This window comes from Panthera pardus, unplaced genomic scaffold (genome assembly GCF_024362965.1).
Source record: "Panthera pardus isolate Hobbes unplaced genomic scaffold, ASM2436296v1 HiC_scaffold_6, whole genome shotgun sequence".
Classification (NCBI taxonomy): domain Eukaryota; kingdom Metazoa; phylum Chordata; class Mammalia; order Carnivora; family Felidae; genus Panthera; species Panthera pardus.
The window spans coordinates 68,533,056-68,550,425 of NW_026526991.1; the positions used below are offsets into that span (position 1 = coordinate 68,533,056).

A 17,370-nucleotide genomic window follows, 5' to 3' on the forward strand; every position below is an offset into this window, starting at 1 on the left:
ATGCAAAATGGTGCAGCCATTATGGAAAACAGTATGAAGGTTCCTCAACAAATTAAAAATATAATGACCATATGATCCAGTAGTCCTACTTCTGGGTATTTATCTGAAGAAAATGAAAACACTAATTAGAAAAGATATACACATCCCTATATTCATTGCAGTATTATTTATAAAAGCCAAGACATGGAAGCAACCTAAGTGTCCACTGACAGATGAATGGATAAAAAAGGTGGTGGTGTACATATATGCAATGAAATATTACTCAGCCATGAAAAAGAACAAAATCTTGCCATCTGCGACAACATGGATGGACCTAGAGGGTATTAGATAAAGTGAAATAAGTCAGAGACAGCCAAATACTGTATGATCTCACTTATACATGGTATCTTAAAAAAACCCAACTAAGCTCACAGACAAGGAGAACAGACTGGTGGTTGTCAGGGGTGGGGGGTGATGGGTGGGCAAAATGGGTGAAGGGAACAAAAGATACAAACTTCTAGTTATAAAATTAGTCATGGGATATAACAACAAAGAAGAGCTTATTGTGAAACTGAAGTTAATAAGTACATTTTCACTTTTGGAAGTTCTTTTAATTTTTAGTACTCACAATATGACTGGAGATCTAATGATTGTCACCAGGAGGCATTTCTTATTGTGTTTTTAAGATTTTGCCTAAATACTATAAATTATTAATGGAAAAGTAAAGGTGTTTGTGCAAGCGCATGTGCACACACACATATACCCAAATCCAAATGTACTGTTACTAGTCACTAGTCAAAATGATACCTGTATTGAAACTATTCTGTAGTACATTAAATTTTTACAATACACAAAATTGATGAATTTACCAGTCACCAGCAAAAGGGATAAAGTTAGTGCTTCTTGAAACCAACTTAAATTACTAACTATATAAAACTGTGTATATATACAGTTTTAAGATTACAGGGAGTTTCAAGTGTTCATCACTTTCCCTGCCCAGCACAGAGTCTATTATTTCTCTCTTATCTACTACCTTTCCCCTCAGTCTATTTTCTATTTATGCGACTACTCCAGTCATACAAACCACTCACTGATAATGGTGCAAGGTGAAGTTCTAGTATAACTATGAATGGAGTTGGCTGCAGTGATCATGTAAGGGCGGAAAGGAGTTAAGGTTTCCAAATACGTTCGTGAATGGAATATCTGGATTTCTAAAGCTTAAATGTAACTTCAAGGTAAAACAGATACTGAATTTTCCGAATCTTATGGATTTTTCTGGAATGGGGTAGGGGAGAAAATAAAGGTGGGATGCCACTACTGCTTACTAGCGTGTCTAGAACAATCTTCCTTACTACTACCTTTCCATCAATAACCTACCCTTGCCACCCAAAATAAAAAAACATGTTCATTTAAAGAAGCCAGAGAAATCGAAGAGTATCCAAACAAAAATAAAAATTCCCTGTGACTTAATTACACCTATATGGTGTATTTATATGAATTCAAAGAACGCCTTTCACTAAGACACTTTACTATTATCTGACACGTGCAATGTGAATGGCACTCCCCTCCCCCTGGTCCCCTGATGTGCACAACCACGTGGAAGCACTGGGCAAGCAACATTTCTGAAACGCATTCTACTTACTGGTAGTCTTCCTTTCAGGGTGGTTATGAGGCTTAAATCTGATGATCCACGTAAAGTCATTTGGCAAATATCAGGCCAACAATAAGTGAGAGCTATTATCATGATCACTAGAAGTAGTCACAGCAGTCAGTGATGGCACTAGTGACTCTTGTCTTTTCACCTTGCCCATATGACTCACCTCCTACCCTCAGACCTTGTCCACAACTATTCCAAAACTGCCAAGCCTTGCCCCATAAAGTTTAGTCCACCTCCAAGTTAATGCTCCCGACTAGTAAGTGACTGTCATCATTACTTGCGACTCACTTTAATGATTTCTGCTCCTGAAAACATTCCCCACAGAAACTGCTCCAAACCTTTCACCTTTTGTTAAACACAACTTCAGCCTGATTATTTCAGAGTTTGTCTTCCCCTGCATACTGTGAGTCTGTGAATTCAGGGATATTACCTTATTGTTATATGTCTGAAAAAAAGGGCAAATTACTGAAATAATTTAAGTTTATTCTAGGAGACTGCCTTAACTTCTCTATATTAAATTTTCTGTCATTACTCCCACTTCCCCCTTCCCTTGGATCTTGGCCAGAAGTAGCGACTATTTCCAAGGTTAATTCCTTCACCTATATATTGGAATCTGTTATATTCCTTCATAAACTACCTCCTCTTTTGCATCTTCTATCTTTTCCTTTCTACTGAACCCTACACCTTTCTAAAAAAAGTTTATTTATTTTGAGAGAGAGCGCACGCACGTGAGTGGGGAAGGGGCAGAGAGAGACAGCTTAGTGTGGAGCCCCATGCAGGGCTCTATCTCACAACTGGAAGATCACGACCTGAGCCACTATCAAGAGTCGGACGCTTAACCAACTAGGCCATCCAGGTGCCCCATTAACCCTATACTTAAGTGTAACAATATATATGCTATTCCAACTAAAACAACAGAAACATTTTCCCTTTGACCTCATTACTTTCACAAAAGATAGGAACTCAATTTACAGTATCTGGCAAAGCAATGCTCAATTTAATTAATATTTAACACATTTATTACTGTAACTACATCTGACAATTTTTTTCCCCATCACTGGCCATTTTTCAAAGATACATATTATTTTCAATTACATCATCAATACAATATATAATGGCTAGTTCCCTGCTTTACATAAATAACTGCAGTTGAAGCTCAGGATTCATTTTTATTCCTTCATTTAAACCCCCTTCACCAAATTCCTTTTTCTTTTAGCTGTTTGTTTCAACTGAACAAATTTTGCATAAGGCACTTAGTAGGTCCAAGTTTCCTGATTCCAGCTACCCTAAGCAGCAGCTTCAGGCTAAAACACTTGCAGTCAGGCTCTGTGCTGGCAGCTCAGAGCCTGGAACCTGCTTCAGATTCTGTCTGCCTCTCTCTCTCTCAAAAATAAATAAATCATTAAAAAAAAAAAAAGGCTAAAACACTTTTCACCTGAAAATAAAGCCAACCATTACTTTATTGGTGTTATTTATACAATGATTATTACTATCACATTTCCTAGCATTAATCAACTTCTTAGGCATCATAAACACATAAGTAAATGAAATAAATAAAGCATATTTTTTCTACTACCTTAAAGATTTTATTATTTAAAAGCCTACAATCTTTTCAGGTTATATATATTAATTATACATAATACACATGATTTTAATAATTTACCATATTTAAAAGAACAATTTAGAAACAAACAACAGAGCTAAGATTGTTTCCTTTGTTTTTAAAACATAAATAAAAGGGCTGAAAATAGCACTTTAGTTCAGATATTTTCATTTAAAGTTTTCTTAGTTGCTCAAGTTCTTGGCAGGCTGTTTTTAATGACCAAAAAGGATTCCATGTCCCTCTTAATAGCCCTCCGGCTGGAAAAACATTTAACTTGACTTGAAACATATGGGATATGTATATTTTTAATAGGAAAATTCTAGTTTAAAAGTAAGATGTGCATTTAAATGTTAATAAATGCACATAAATGATAGTACTATACATCAAAAAATCTACACTGCAAGAACAGTTTTTAAAAAAGTTATATTGTTAATTATAAAACAATTAACTTTTACTTCAACCTTTGACATCAGTTATACACAGATAATACTCTATGGCCAAAGAAATACCAAAGGTATACATTATTTTATATTCAAATGAGACTTGGTAACAAGCTGCTAAAATTTGGGGGAAAAAACCCAAACCAACTATGATGCTTGGGAGACTTACCAATTTTATTATATATCCAGTTGTAAAAGTTCAAAATGGAAAAACAAAAAAAGACAACTAACTTTATTATTAAAAGAATTTAATTTATTGCCTTAATAGAGGACTAAAAATTACAAGTGCAAACTGGACAGCCCCAAGCCAGCATGGGTGTTCTTGGAAAATTTCTAAATGCCTGGTCGCTACAGCACCCTCCACCTCTGCCACAGCCAGTCCAGATTCAAAGCCACAGGTGAGAACAACTGACTGATTGGCCTAAATGCCAAAGGTAATGCAGAAGAAAGCAAGTATTTGGCCTTTTCCTTTCTTCCTCCCTCCCTCCCTCCCTTCCTTTCTTTCTTTTCTTTTTTCTTTTTTTGGCTTTTGTAGAGAGAGAGAGGTCCTGCCTTCTAGTAGGACTCAAATTATGGGAAATATCTCAAACATAGGAAGGAAGTTCAGATGGGAGATAACCAAAAGCAATTGTCTTTGTCCCTATCTCCTTTCCTTCTAATAATAATAATATGGACAATATTACAATATAAATATTATTAGCGGTATTAATAATAATAGAGGAAAGGACTTGTTTTTGCTCTTTGATCCTCTAGCACCAGCTCCTACTAACCTACTGGTCTGTGAAGCAGTCACATATTTTACATAGAAAAGCACAAAATACACTCTCAGGGACCTTGTTTAAATAAGGTCTTTCACTAAAATTTCAAGTAGCATGTGAAAATAGTATGGAAGTGGATATGCACAATTTAGGCATTTCAATAAATATGTTACATTTAATCAACCAAACATAAGCTTGGAGATAAAATAAAAAAATAAAAATGAAATAAAATAAAAATATAAACATAAAAATAATAAAAATGAATAAAAATAAAAATACGTGTGTATTTGCATGTTTTTAACAAGACAAATAAAGCATACAAATGAATTTGACAATGGATATTCCCCTGGACTCCTTGAAAGATATGGCAGTTTATCACTTCACACTGTTCTTGACAAAGCTACCTAGAGCATAAAGTACCTCCCTACTGAAATTGTTTGCTCATTACTTACTCTGTATTAGCTCTATTCAAAAACATTGCCTTATTTGATTTCTATGTCTCTTTGATAAAGGTAAAATTACCCCCACTTTACTGTAGAGACAGTAAGAAAATCAGTAGTTGCATGAGGCAGGGGCAGGGAGGGGAGGCAGTAAAGAGAGGTGAGCAGATTAAACAAACAAAGCATTTTCAGGGTGGTGACTATTCTGTATAATACTGTAAAGATGAATGTGTGATATTATGCACTGTCAAAATCCACACAACTGTATAGCACAAAGAGTGAATTCTAATATAAAAACTATGGATTTTAGCTAATAATAATGTATAAATATTACTCATCAATCATAACATATATAAGATGTTAACACTAGGGGAAACTGTGCAGGGAAGAGGGAATACATGGGGACTCTGCACTACCTGCTTAACTTTTCTATAAACCTAAAACTGCAGTTTATTATTAGCTAAAATCCATCGGTTACGTTAAGATTCAGTCTTTGTGCTATACAGTTGTGTGGATTTTGACAATGCATTATGCCACATATTCATCATTACAGTATTATACAGAATAATTTCACCACCCTGACATAAAGCTAGATTCATACTTCACTTTATGCATGAAACTAAGTTACAGATGGATCAAAAAGTTAAAAAAAATTAGGGGCACCTGGGTGGCTCAGTTGGTTGAACGTCCGACTTCGGCTCAGGTCATGATCTCACAGTTTGTGGGTTCGAGCCCCGCATCAGGCTCTGCTGACCGCTTGCTCAGAGCCTGGAGCCTACTTCAGATTCTGTGTCTCCTTCTCTCTCTGCCCCTCCCCCGCTCATGCTTTGTCTCACTATGTTTCTCAAAAATAAATAAATGTAAAAAAAAAAATTTTTTTTTAAAAGTTAAAAAAAAGTAAAGTACTGGAAGGGAACAAAATATGGATTATGTGACCTAAGAGTTGAGAAGATACATCTAAGCATGAAATAAAAACCATTAGTCTTTCTAGTCTGTCCACTAAAAAGTCGAGAACAATGAAAGCAATGGATACTTCCTGGAGCCTAGTCTAAATACCATTTCCCATTAAAAGACACCGGACCTCCTTGGAGAAATCTGATTCCATGTGCGGTAGGAAATGTATAAGATAAGCCTGGAACATGACATCTAAAAGAAAGCAAGGAAACCAGCAAAGACTTATATTAAGATCACAACCAAAGGAACTGGGAACCAGCTTGAAAAGCCCTTTACTGGCCAAAGATGGGACAATTTGAACATCAAGAAATAGTAAATGCAAAAGGGGTACCTGAGTGGCTCAGTCGGTTAAGTATCTGACTCTTGATTTGGGCTCAGGTCACAATCTCATAGTTTATGAGATCAAGCCCTGCATGGGGTTCCATGCTAACAGTGCAGAGCCTGCTTGGGATTCTCTCTCTTCCCTTCTCTCTCTGCCCCTCCCCTGCTCACTCTCCTCCCCTCATCTCTCTTTCTATGAAAATAAACAAATAAACACTAAAAAAAATATATATATATATAGTAACTGAAATGGACTAAAAACACTTCAAATGTTTTTAAATCATAAGTTCATTTATAAGAATACTAAAAACAAAAAACAAAATCCACACCTCATGGTACACTTTTCAGGAGTGTAGGTAAACAACACAGTATTTTGAAAATTGGTAAATAAGACATAAGTAACGTATCTAGATTTTTGTCTAGGTACTTACTATTCCTCAGAGAAATCAAAGAATTGATAAGAAGGGACTCATACATTTTACAACTCTTAATGAAATAATGGATCTAGATAATGATCCTCAATGGCTGTTTACATCACAAAACAAGACAACAAGATATTACATATCTCCTGATAAAAGTACAAAATGCTCTCCATAAAACTCACACCAAAATCTCATCAAATATCTGGACCTAACTACCAACTACTGAGTCAGAAGTAACACGTTAGCTAAACAACACCAGTAAAATCCAGATTGTGACATTCTTAAAGGACAAAAAACTTGTGTTTATCAACAAAAACTTACAAGGAAAAAAATTAACAGAGATGAAGGGGTAACATATAGATTAAAAGATACTTCAAAGACTTCACTAAAAACAATGTTTACATCTTAGTTTCTCATTCAAATTTAAGAAAACACAAGTGGAGAAATGCAAACACAGACTGGATATTTGAAGAACTCATAATATCGAAGGGATTAATGTTATTTTTCTGCAGGAGTGTAGATTATTTATAAAAAGTAGGATCCTCATTTTTTAGGAGATAAATTCAGATTAAAAAAGCAATTATTGAAATGTGGTGTTGAAGAGTGGCTGATGAAAAGAGTCTATATTATATGAAGTAAAGAAGAATTAGAAATACAAAATGACCATGTAAAATATGGTTGTACCACAGAACTACAAACAGGTTAAATGTATACCTAAAGTCATTTTTAATTCCATGAAAGAAAAAGAACACATGATCAGTGATTTCAAATTTATATATGGAGCACTTCACAATAATGTATCAGTGAAAGAAAAAATTTTAAGTAAAATCTGATGGAAACAAAGATTCTTTGTTAAACTTTTGGTATGTTATAAAAGAAATTAGAATACAGACACTTAGTGGACAATGGCAATGACACGTATTTTTGCACTTGGTATTAAAACTAAATCTGAGAGGAGAAGGAGTTAAGACGGTGCAATAATAAGGGGACTCTGGGCTTGTCTCTTCCCTCGAACACAGCTAGATCAACATCAAATCATTTTGAAAAATTAGGAAATTGATCTGAAGATTAAGAGAACAGTCTGCATAATTTGAGGGAGAGAACGTGGTAGGTACAGAGCACAGAGAGGTGAAATGGTGAAGAGACGTGGTACAGCAGAAGGGAGGAAGCCCTTTTTGCAGGGAGGAGAAACAGGGGAGAGAGAGCAGTGCACTGGGTTTGCGCAAGAAAAGCACTGCCCCTGAAAGCAGCTACAAAGAATGAAAACAAGTGTAGGGGACTGCACAAGAAAACTGTTTCACAAAACCACACTGCCGGTTTTTATGAACAGCGAGGTACATAGTCTGAAGCTTCAGAGGTCAGCACCTGGCAGTGCTCTGGTGAGGAAAAGCGGCAGAGCCCCAGCAGCGGGCGGGCAGCACAGTCTGAGGATCCCCCGGGTCGCATGTGGATAAGTTGTTCCCCTGCTTGGGGTGCACTTGGTAGAGGCGATACAGCCCTCTACCTCCACAGGGGCCCTATACTCCGACAGGGGCCACAGACCTGCCCTGTTCACCAGTATAGGAAGAAAGACACTGGTTGAGGGCAGCAAAAACTGGCGCCAGCGTTGTGTTGGGATTTATCATAAACTCTGAGCTGCTGCTGCTGCTGCTGCTGCTGCTGCTGCTGCTGCTGCGTGGTCAGGTGAATGTTTTCTGGGGCACCCAGATAGCAGCCACAATGTGGTTGAGACCCTCCCACAGATCACAGTGGGTCCCAGCTGTAGGGGTCTCTGAAGTGTGGGGTTTTGAAACACAGCAGCTCCTGAGATAAGACCCAGGAGGGTGGTGCCACCTGGCAGGCCACCTTCAGCTCTGACAGACTGAAGGTGGGGAGCTGAGAGGAGCTGGGAACAATGGAGGAGTGACTGATCACACATCTGTGAGGGCTTGAACTTCCCACTGGAGGGGCTAGAGAAATGGGTGAAGCCATTTTTACCATTAGCCCATTAGAAACGTTTGAACTCAGGGAGCTAAACAGCACCACCAAGTGGCAAAGAGAGCTGTACAAGCACGAAGTCCCACCCACTGTGCCCTCCAGGCACATTTCCACTAGGGCAAGTTCACTTGAGAATGAGAGCAGAAATCCTTCCCTGTGAAGACCAGCACAAATCCCTTCTGTACTCTTAAGTCTACTGATCAGACTGCTGCAAGTTTCAGCTTGAGGGAAAACTGGATCCAGCTTCATTTGGGTTTTTTTGTTTGTTTTTGCCCTTGGATACAGAAAGAGCAAAGTTTTTATTTTTTTTTAACTTTTAATTTTTTTATCTTTTTCTCTTTTTTCTTTCTTTGATCAAGCTCCCATTAACAAGCAGACCAAAACACACATAGGATCTAGCTTCCTTTATTTGATTTTTTTAAAAACTTTTAATTTTAATTTTATTATTATTTTTGTTTTCGTCCAAAATGACAAGATGGAGGAATTCACCCCCAAAGAAAGAACAGGAAGAAATGATGGCCAAATCAATACAGATGTAAGTAAGATGTTTGAACTATGTTGTTAAAACAACAATTATAAGGATTCTAGCTGGGCTTGAAAAAAAGCATAGAAAACACTAGAGAATCCCTTACTGCAGACATAAAAGAGCTAAAATCTACTCAGGCCAAATTTTAAATTGCTACAACCGAGATGCAAACCTGAATGGATGCCACAACTGTGAGGATGGACAAAGCAGAGGAACAAATCAGTGACATAAATATAGATAAAATTATGGAAAATAATTAAGCTGAAAAGAAGAGCAAAACACAGGTAATGAATCATAAAGGCTGACTTACAGAACTCAGTGGCTTCTGAAAACAGAATTAACATTCATAACATAGGAGTCCCAGAAGGGGAAGAGAGGGAAAAAGGGGCAAAAGGTTTAGTCAAACAAATTATAGCTCTGAAAACTTCCTGAATCTGGGGAAGGACAGAGACATCAAAATCCAAGAAGTACAGAGAACTCCCATTAAATTAACCAAAAGCCAGCCATCACCAAGGCATATCACAGTCAAACTCACAAATTATATGAACAAGGAAAGAAACCTGAGAGCAGCAAGGGATTAAAAAAAAATCCTTAAACCTACAACAGATGACAGATCACATTTGCAGCAGATATGTCCACAGAAACTTGGCAGCCCAGAAAGGACTGGCAGGATATATTCAATATGCTGAATGGGAAAAAATATGCAGCTAAGAATACTCTATACAGCAAAGCTGTCATTCAGAATAGAAGGAGAGATAAAGACCTTCCCAGACAAATAAAAACTAAAGGAGTTCTGACCACTAAACCAACACTGCAAGAAATATTAAGGGGGACTCTGAGTTGATGGGGGTGGGGAAGACCAAAAGTGACAAAGACTAGAAAGGATCAGAGAACATCACCAGAAACACCAACTCTACAGGTAACACAATGGCACTGACCTCTTGTCTTTCAATAATCACTCTGAATGTAAATGGACTAAATACTCCAATCAAAAAACATAGAGTATCAGAATGGATAAAAAACAAAAAACAAAACAAGATCCATCTATATGCTGTCTACATAAGACTCATTTTAGACATAAAGATACCTGCAGATTAAAAATAAGGGGATGGAGAACCACTTATCATGGTAATGGATGCCAAAAGCCAGAATAGTCACGCTTCTATCAGACAAACTAGATTTTATTTTATTTATTAAAAAAAAAAATTTTTTTTAACATTTATTCATTTTTAAGAGTGAGAGAGACAGAGCATGAGCGGGGGAGGGCCAGAGAGAGAGGGAGACACAGAATCAGAAGCAGGCTCCAGGCTGCAAGCTATCAGCACAGGGCCCGATGCAGGGCTTGAACTCACGGACTGTGAGATCATGACCCGAGCCAAAGTCGGACGCTCAACCGACTGAGCCACCCAGGCGCCCCTATTTTTAAACTTTTTAATGATTATTTTTGAGAGACTGAGAGACAAACTGTGAGCAGGGGAGGGACAGAGAGAGAGGGAGACAGAGAATCCAAAGCAGTCTCCAGGTTCTGAGCCTGATTCAGGGCTAGAACCCACAAACCAGGAGATCATGACCTGAGGTGAAGTTGGATGCTTAACTGACTGAGCCACCCAGGCACCCTGGGACAAACTACATTTTAAAACAAAGACTGTACCAAGAGATGAAGAGGGGGATTATATCATAATTAAGGAATCTAACCACCAAGAAGATCTAACAACTGTAAATATTTATGCCCCCAACATGGCAGCACCCAAATATATAAATCAATTAATAACAAACATAAAGAAACTCACTGACAATTATACAGTAATAGTAGGGGACTTTAACACCCCATTTACAACAATGCACAAATCACCTAAGCAGAAAATCAACAAGGAAACAATGGCTCTGAATGACACAGTGGATGGCACGGACTTAACAGAACTTTCCATCCTAAAGCAGCAGAATACACATTCTTCTCAAGTGCACATGGAACATTCTCCAAAACAGATCACACACTGGGTCACCAATCAGCCCTCAAGAAGTACAAAAAGACTGAGATCATATCATACATATTTTCAGACCACAGTGCTATGAAGGTTGAAGTCAACCCCAAGAAAACATTTGGAAAGACCACAAATACTTGGGGGCTAAAGAACATCTTACTAAAAGAATGAATGGGTTAACCAGGAAATTAACGAGGAAATAAAAAAGTACATAGAAGCAAATGAAAATGAAAACATGACAGTCCAAAACCTTTGGGATATAGCAAAGGCAGTCTCAAGAGGGAAGTATATTGCAATACGGGTCCATCTCAAGGAGCAAGAAAGGTCTCATATACACACCCTAACCTTATACCTAAAGGAGCTAGAAAAGCAAATAAAGCTTAATGCCAGCAGAAGAAGGGAAATAATAAAGACTAAAGCAGAAATAAACAATACAGAAACAAACAAACAAAAAAAACCCAGTAAAACAGATCAAGGAAACTAAGAGCTGGTTCTTTGAAAGAATAAAATTGGTAAGTCCCAAGCCAGACTTATCAAAAAGAAAAGACAAAGTACCCAAATAAATAAAATCATGAATGAAGGGAAGAGATCACAACCACCACAACTGAAATACAAATAATTATAAGAAATATTATGAAAAATTATATGTCAACAAACTGGGAAACCTGGAAGAAATGGATAAATTCCTAGAAACATACTAACTACCAAAACTGAAACAGGAAAAAAACAGAAAATTTGAACAGACCAATAACCAGCAAAGAAATTGAAACAGTAATCAAAAACTCTCCCAACAAACAAAAGTCCAGGGCCAGATGGTTTCACAGGGGTATTCTACCAGACATTTATAAAGAAGAGTTAAAATCTATTCTTCTAAAACTGTTCCAAAAAATAGAAACAGAAAGGAAAACTTCCAAATTCATTCTATGAGGCCAGCACTACCTTGATTCCAGAACCAGACAAAGACCCCAGTAAAAAGGAGATTTACAGGCCAATATCCCTGTACATGGATGCAATGAACATGGATGCAAAATCTCAACAAGATACTAGCAAATTGAATCCAACAGTACATTAAAAGAATTATTCACCATGATCAAGTGGGGTTTATTCCTGGGATGCAGGGCTGGTTCAATATCCATAAATCTATCAGTGTGATACACCACGTTAATTAAAGAAAGGATAAGAACCATATGATTCTCTCAATAGATGCAGAAAAACCATTTGACAAAATACAGCATCCATTCTTGATAAAAATCCTCAACAAAGTAGGGATAGAAGGAATATACCTCAACATCATAAAAGCCATGTATGAAAGATCCACAGCTAGAGCCTATCATTCTCAATGGGGAAAAACAGAGCTTTTCCCCTAAGGTGAGGAACATGACAGTGATGTCCATTCTCGCCACTGTTGTTCAACATAGTAGTGGAAGTCCTAGCTTCAGCAATCAAACAACAAAAAGAAATAAAAGGCATCCATATTGGCAAGGAAGAAGTCAAACTTTTACTATTTGCAGACGACATGATACTCTTTGTAGAAAACCCAAAAGACTCCACCAAAAAAATTACTAGAACCAATACATGAATTCAGCAAAGTCACAGGATATCAAATCCACATACAGAAATCTGTTGCATTTCTATACACCAATAATGAAGCAGCAGAAAGAGAAATCAAGGAATCGATCCCATTTACAACTGCACCAGAAACCATAAGATACCTAGGAATAAACTTAACCAAAGAGGTAAAAGATCTGTACTCTGAAACCTAGAGAACACTTATGAAAGAAGCTGGGTAAGACACAAAATGGAAAAATATTCCATGATCATGGAAAAGAAGAACAAATATTGTTAAAATGTGGATGCTACCCAAAACAATCTACATATTCAATACAATCCCTATCAAAATAACACCAGCATTTTTCACAAAGCTAGAACAAACAATTCTAAAATTTGTATGGAACCAGAAAGACCCCAAACAGCCAAAGCAACCTTGAAAAAGAAAAGCAGAAGTGGAGGCATCACGATTTCTGGATTTCAAGCTATATTATAAAGCTGTAGTCATTAAGACAGCATGGTAATGGTACAAAAACAGACAAACAGATCAATGGAGCAGAAAAGAAAATCCAGAAATGGACCCACAACTATACAGTCAACTAATCTTTGACAAAGCAGGAAAGAATATCCAGTGGAAAAAAATACAGTCTCTTCAATGAATGGTTTTGGGAAAATTGGACAGCAACATGTAGAAGAATAAAACTGGACTTTTTTTTTTTTATTAAAAAAAAATTTTTTTTAATGTTTATTTATTTTTGAGACAGAGAGAGACAGAGCATGAACAGGGGGGAGGGTCAGAGAGAGAGGGAGACACAGAATCTGAAACAGGCTCCAGGCTCTGAGCTGTCAGCACAGACAGAGCCCGACGTGGGGCTCGAACTCACGGATCGCGAGATCATGACCTGAGCCGAAGTTGGACGCTTAACCGACTGAGCCACCCAGGCGCCCCAAACTGGACCACTTTCTTACACCGTATATAAAAATAAATTCAAATGGGTGAAAGACCTAAATGTGAGACAGGAAACCATCAAAATCCTACAGGGGAACATAGGCAGCAATCTCTTTGACCCTGGCCATAGCAACTTCTTACTGAGCACGTCGCCAGAAGGAAAGGAAACAAAAGCAAAAATAAACTACTGGGACTTCTTCAAAATGAAAAGCTTCTGTACAGCAAAGGAAATAATCAACAAAACTAAAAGGCAGACCATGGAATGGGAAAAGATATTTGCAAATGACATATCAGATAAAGGGTTAGTATCCAAAATCTATATAAAACTTATCAAACTCAACACCCAAAAAACAAATAATCCAGTGAAGAAATGGGCAGAAGACATGAATAGATACTTTTTCAAAGAAGACATCTAGATGACCAACAGACACATGAAAAGATACTCAACATCACTCATCATCAGGAAGATACAAATCAAAACCACAATGAGATATCACCTCACACCTGTCAGAGTGGCTAAAATAAAGAACACAAAAAACAACAGAAATTGGCAGAGGCAGAGAAAGGGGAACCCTCTCGCACTGTGGGGAGAATGAAAACTGGCGCAGCCACTCTGAAGAATAGCATGGAGGTTCCTCAAAAAATTAAAAATAGAGGCACTTGGGTGGCTCAGTTGGTTAATTGTCCAATTTTGGCTCAGATCATGATCTCATGGTTTGTGAGCTTGAGCCCTGCATCAGGCTCTCCGCTGTCAGCGCGAGCCTGCTTCAGATCCTCTGTCCCTCTCTCTCTCTGGCCCTCCTCTGCTATCTCTCTCTCTCTCTCTCTCTCTCTCTCATAAATAAATAAACATTAAAAAAGTTTAAAAAAAACAGAACTACCAAATGATCCAGCAACTGTACTACTAGGTATTTATCCAAAGGTTACAAAAATACAGATTCAAAGCGGTACACACACCTCAATGTTTACAGCAATATTATCAACAATAGTCAAACTATGGAGAGAGCTCAAATGTCCATTGACTGATGAATGGCTAAAGAAGACGTAGTATATACATACAATGAAATATTACTCAGCCATCAAAAAGAATCAAATCTTGCTATTTGCAATGATGTGGGTGGAACTAGAATGTATTATATACAAAGCGAAATAAGGCAAATCCCATATGATTTCACTCATACATAGATTTTAAGAAACAAAACAGATGAACATATGGGAAGGGGGAAAAAGAAGAGGAGAGACAGAAAAAAACCACAAGAGACTCTTAACAGAGAATAAACTGAGGGTTGATGGAGGGATGTGGGTGGGAGATAGGCTAGATGGGTGATGGGTACTAAGGAGAGCACCTGTTATGATGAGCCCTGGGTGTTGTATATAAGTGATCAATCACTGAATTCTACTCTGGAAACCAATACTGCACTGTATGTTAACTAACTAGAATTTATATAAAAAATTGGAAAAACAAAAAAGAAAGAAAACTAAAGAAAAGATTTTAAAAAAACAACAAAAACCCTAAATCTGAATAACAAATGTCATTACTGTCTTCATGCCCTAATGCCTTTGCTATCCTAAGCTTCTCATAGGTCCCTGGGCATACAAACTCCTACACATTCTTCAAGACCCAATTCAAAAGTAATGTCTGTAGTGAAACTTTCGTTAACCATCCCAGCATTACATGAACTGTTTGCTATGCAGCCAGTAACACTATGAAACCATCTTTTTACAGCTCTTTACATCTTTATACCGTAAATTTGTTTTTTGGATGTGCTTCTTTAAAGGCTGAAAATAATCTTTTTTATTTCTAACTCCTAGCACATACACTCTCCTACAGGGTACTCAATAAATATTTGCAGAATCAAATGGAATCAGGATTGCAGCATCTAAAAATGGCTTTAACAAATGACTAGCTTTAAGAAGCCTTGTTGAGTCTTATTCAGAGGAGGCACATATCAAATTTTGTAACACTGATCCTACTAGCAGATGGGAAACTGTGCTATGCATTTAGGTTCATTAACCTTTTCAGCACTTTTTCTTCTTGAAATACTATAAGTGCTTCATCAGAAACAGCTATTCTCAAACTTTTTAGTCAACAAACAGGATTAGCTGACTACCTACTCTACCAGCTACCATTTGCCTGTTAAGACAAAAACGAAATCTAAAAAAAAGTAAAGAATACAACTGACAGTGGTGAAGAAAGTTTCAAATTAACTTACTACATAAAACAAGATGGTCAACTTAAATTAATCAAAGAAATAATCAGAGACAAACTAAAGCACTGACTTTTAAGCAACATTTTGACAAACAGATTTTACACTATAATCTAGTACACACATGCCTATATTAAATACAATAATTACCTTTACCGACATGATGGAATCTGATACATCTAATTTTCTTTTCATTGGAAAAACAAACAATCAATCAAAAACCTACCAGTAGAGACCTGCCAAAATGATTTCATGACACTACTACTGGGTTGAGATTTAAAGTTTGATAAACACTGTCCAAAGAAATTGTGTATGCTATTAATAATCCATACGCTACAGCAATAGCTATAATCCCATATCAAATACGTATATGAAGTCTACAGCAAAGTACAATGTCTGTAGTATATCATAAAAATTATGAATAGCAAATATAATTTTAAAAATAATGTGGTAATTTCTATCAGTAGTTAGAAAAAGTGAAATGGAATCTTTGATATCTAAAACATGAAAAAAATATGTCTATATAAAGACAAGTGCCTTAGTCCTAGACCTCTAAAAAAGTGACAAAGCAAAGGGTCTTAGCTGAGCACTGTTAAAAGAATGATTTTATTTTAATCATTATTCTTAAGTATTTCTTCAAGTGGAAGAAAGCCCTGTCTTGAGAAGTTCAGTTCTACTCATTGTTGATCTTAGTTATTAAATTGTGAGATATGGTTTTAAAAATAATTCTCATTGAGTGTCCAACCCAAACTCAAATTTAAGACAAGTCACTCTTCCTAACCAATTATTACCTTTAAGTTGCTATAATAAAGAAATTCTACAGCCACCATCACCTTTAAGTCACGTTAAAGAAACCTCTTTTCATAGCCAAATAAGAAATCAACGCTTAGCTGATTTTGTTTTTAAAAACTAGTATCAAAACACATTCCCCAAGAGCCTACCATTAGGCAATGATGCTCTACCTATAATTTATATAAATTTCTTAGTTTAGGTGCTACCACATCTCCATAAACATCCCTCTTAACAGAAAATATTTTTGCTAAAACACTTCAGCGGCTTCAAAAGAAAATTTTCATGAAATGAAATGACAGAAATATAAATATAAAAGCATTCCAGAACAAAGAGCATTTATGTATATCAAATAAAATTGCCATTTACTTTTTACAAGACTGCCACAGACACATGAAGTTGTGTCCAGGTTTTCTCACTGGATCCCCTTGTTGACTAGATGCACTGAATGGAGAAGGCTGAGAAGTGCTGGGCTGGTTCTGCACCTGCGCAGCTGGTGAAGGCGTCATAGGAGTGTTCTGTGAAAAACACAACCACACGGTTTGTGAGATGACACTGAGAAATATTCACATTTTATACCACAGGTTTAAAATGAGGATTATAATGATGAGTGTATGATTATATTGATAGTTACAACTTCTAAAATAAAATTTACATTTGTAGTTTTCATAATTATTTTTTTTAAAAAATTCTTTAAAAAGATAACTATGGTTATGAAAATAATTAGGAAGTAAGATTCTTTTATTTCCTATGAACCACAAAGGCAAGATCATGTTGTTGTTACAGGATATACATTATTTTGAATTAAGAATTTTTTA

At 36.7% G+C, this 17,370-nt stretch overlaps 1 protein-coding gene across 2 annotated transcripts in view; it reads right to left on the bottom strand.

Annotated features, from left to right (window-relative positions):
- The window catches only part of ARID2 (AT-rich interaction domain 2), a 167,309-nt gene that overhangs the window by 19,448 nt on the left and 130,491 nt on the right, over window positions 1-17,370 (bottom strand). For both annotated transcript variants that reach the window (XM_019419114.2, XM_019419113.2), the window contains one exon: window positions 16,922-17,070. In XM_019419114.2, the coding sequence (XP_019274659.1) occupies window positions 16,922-17,070 (149 nt within the window). The remainder of the gene's footprint in view (window positions 1-16,921; window positions 17,071-17,370) is intronic.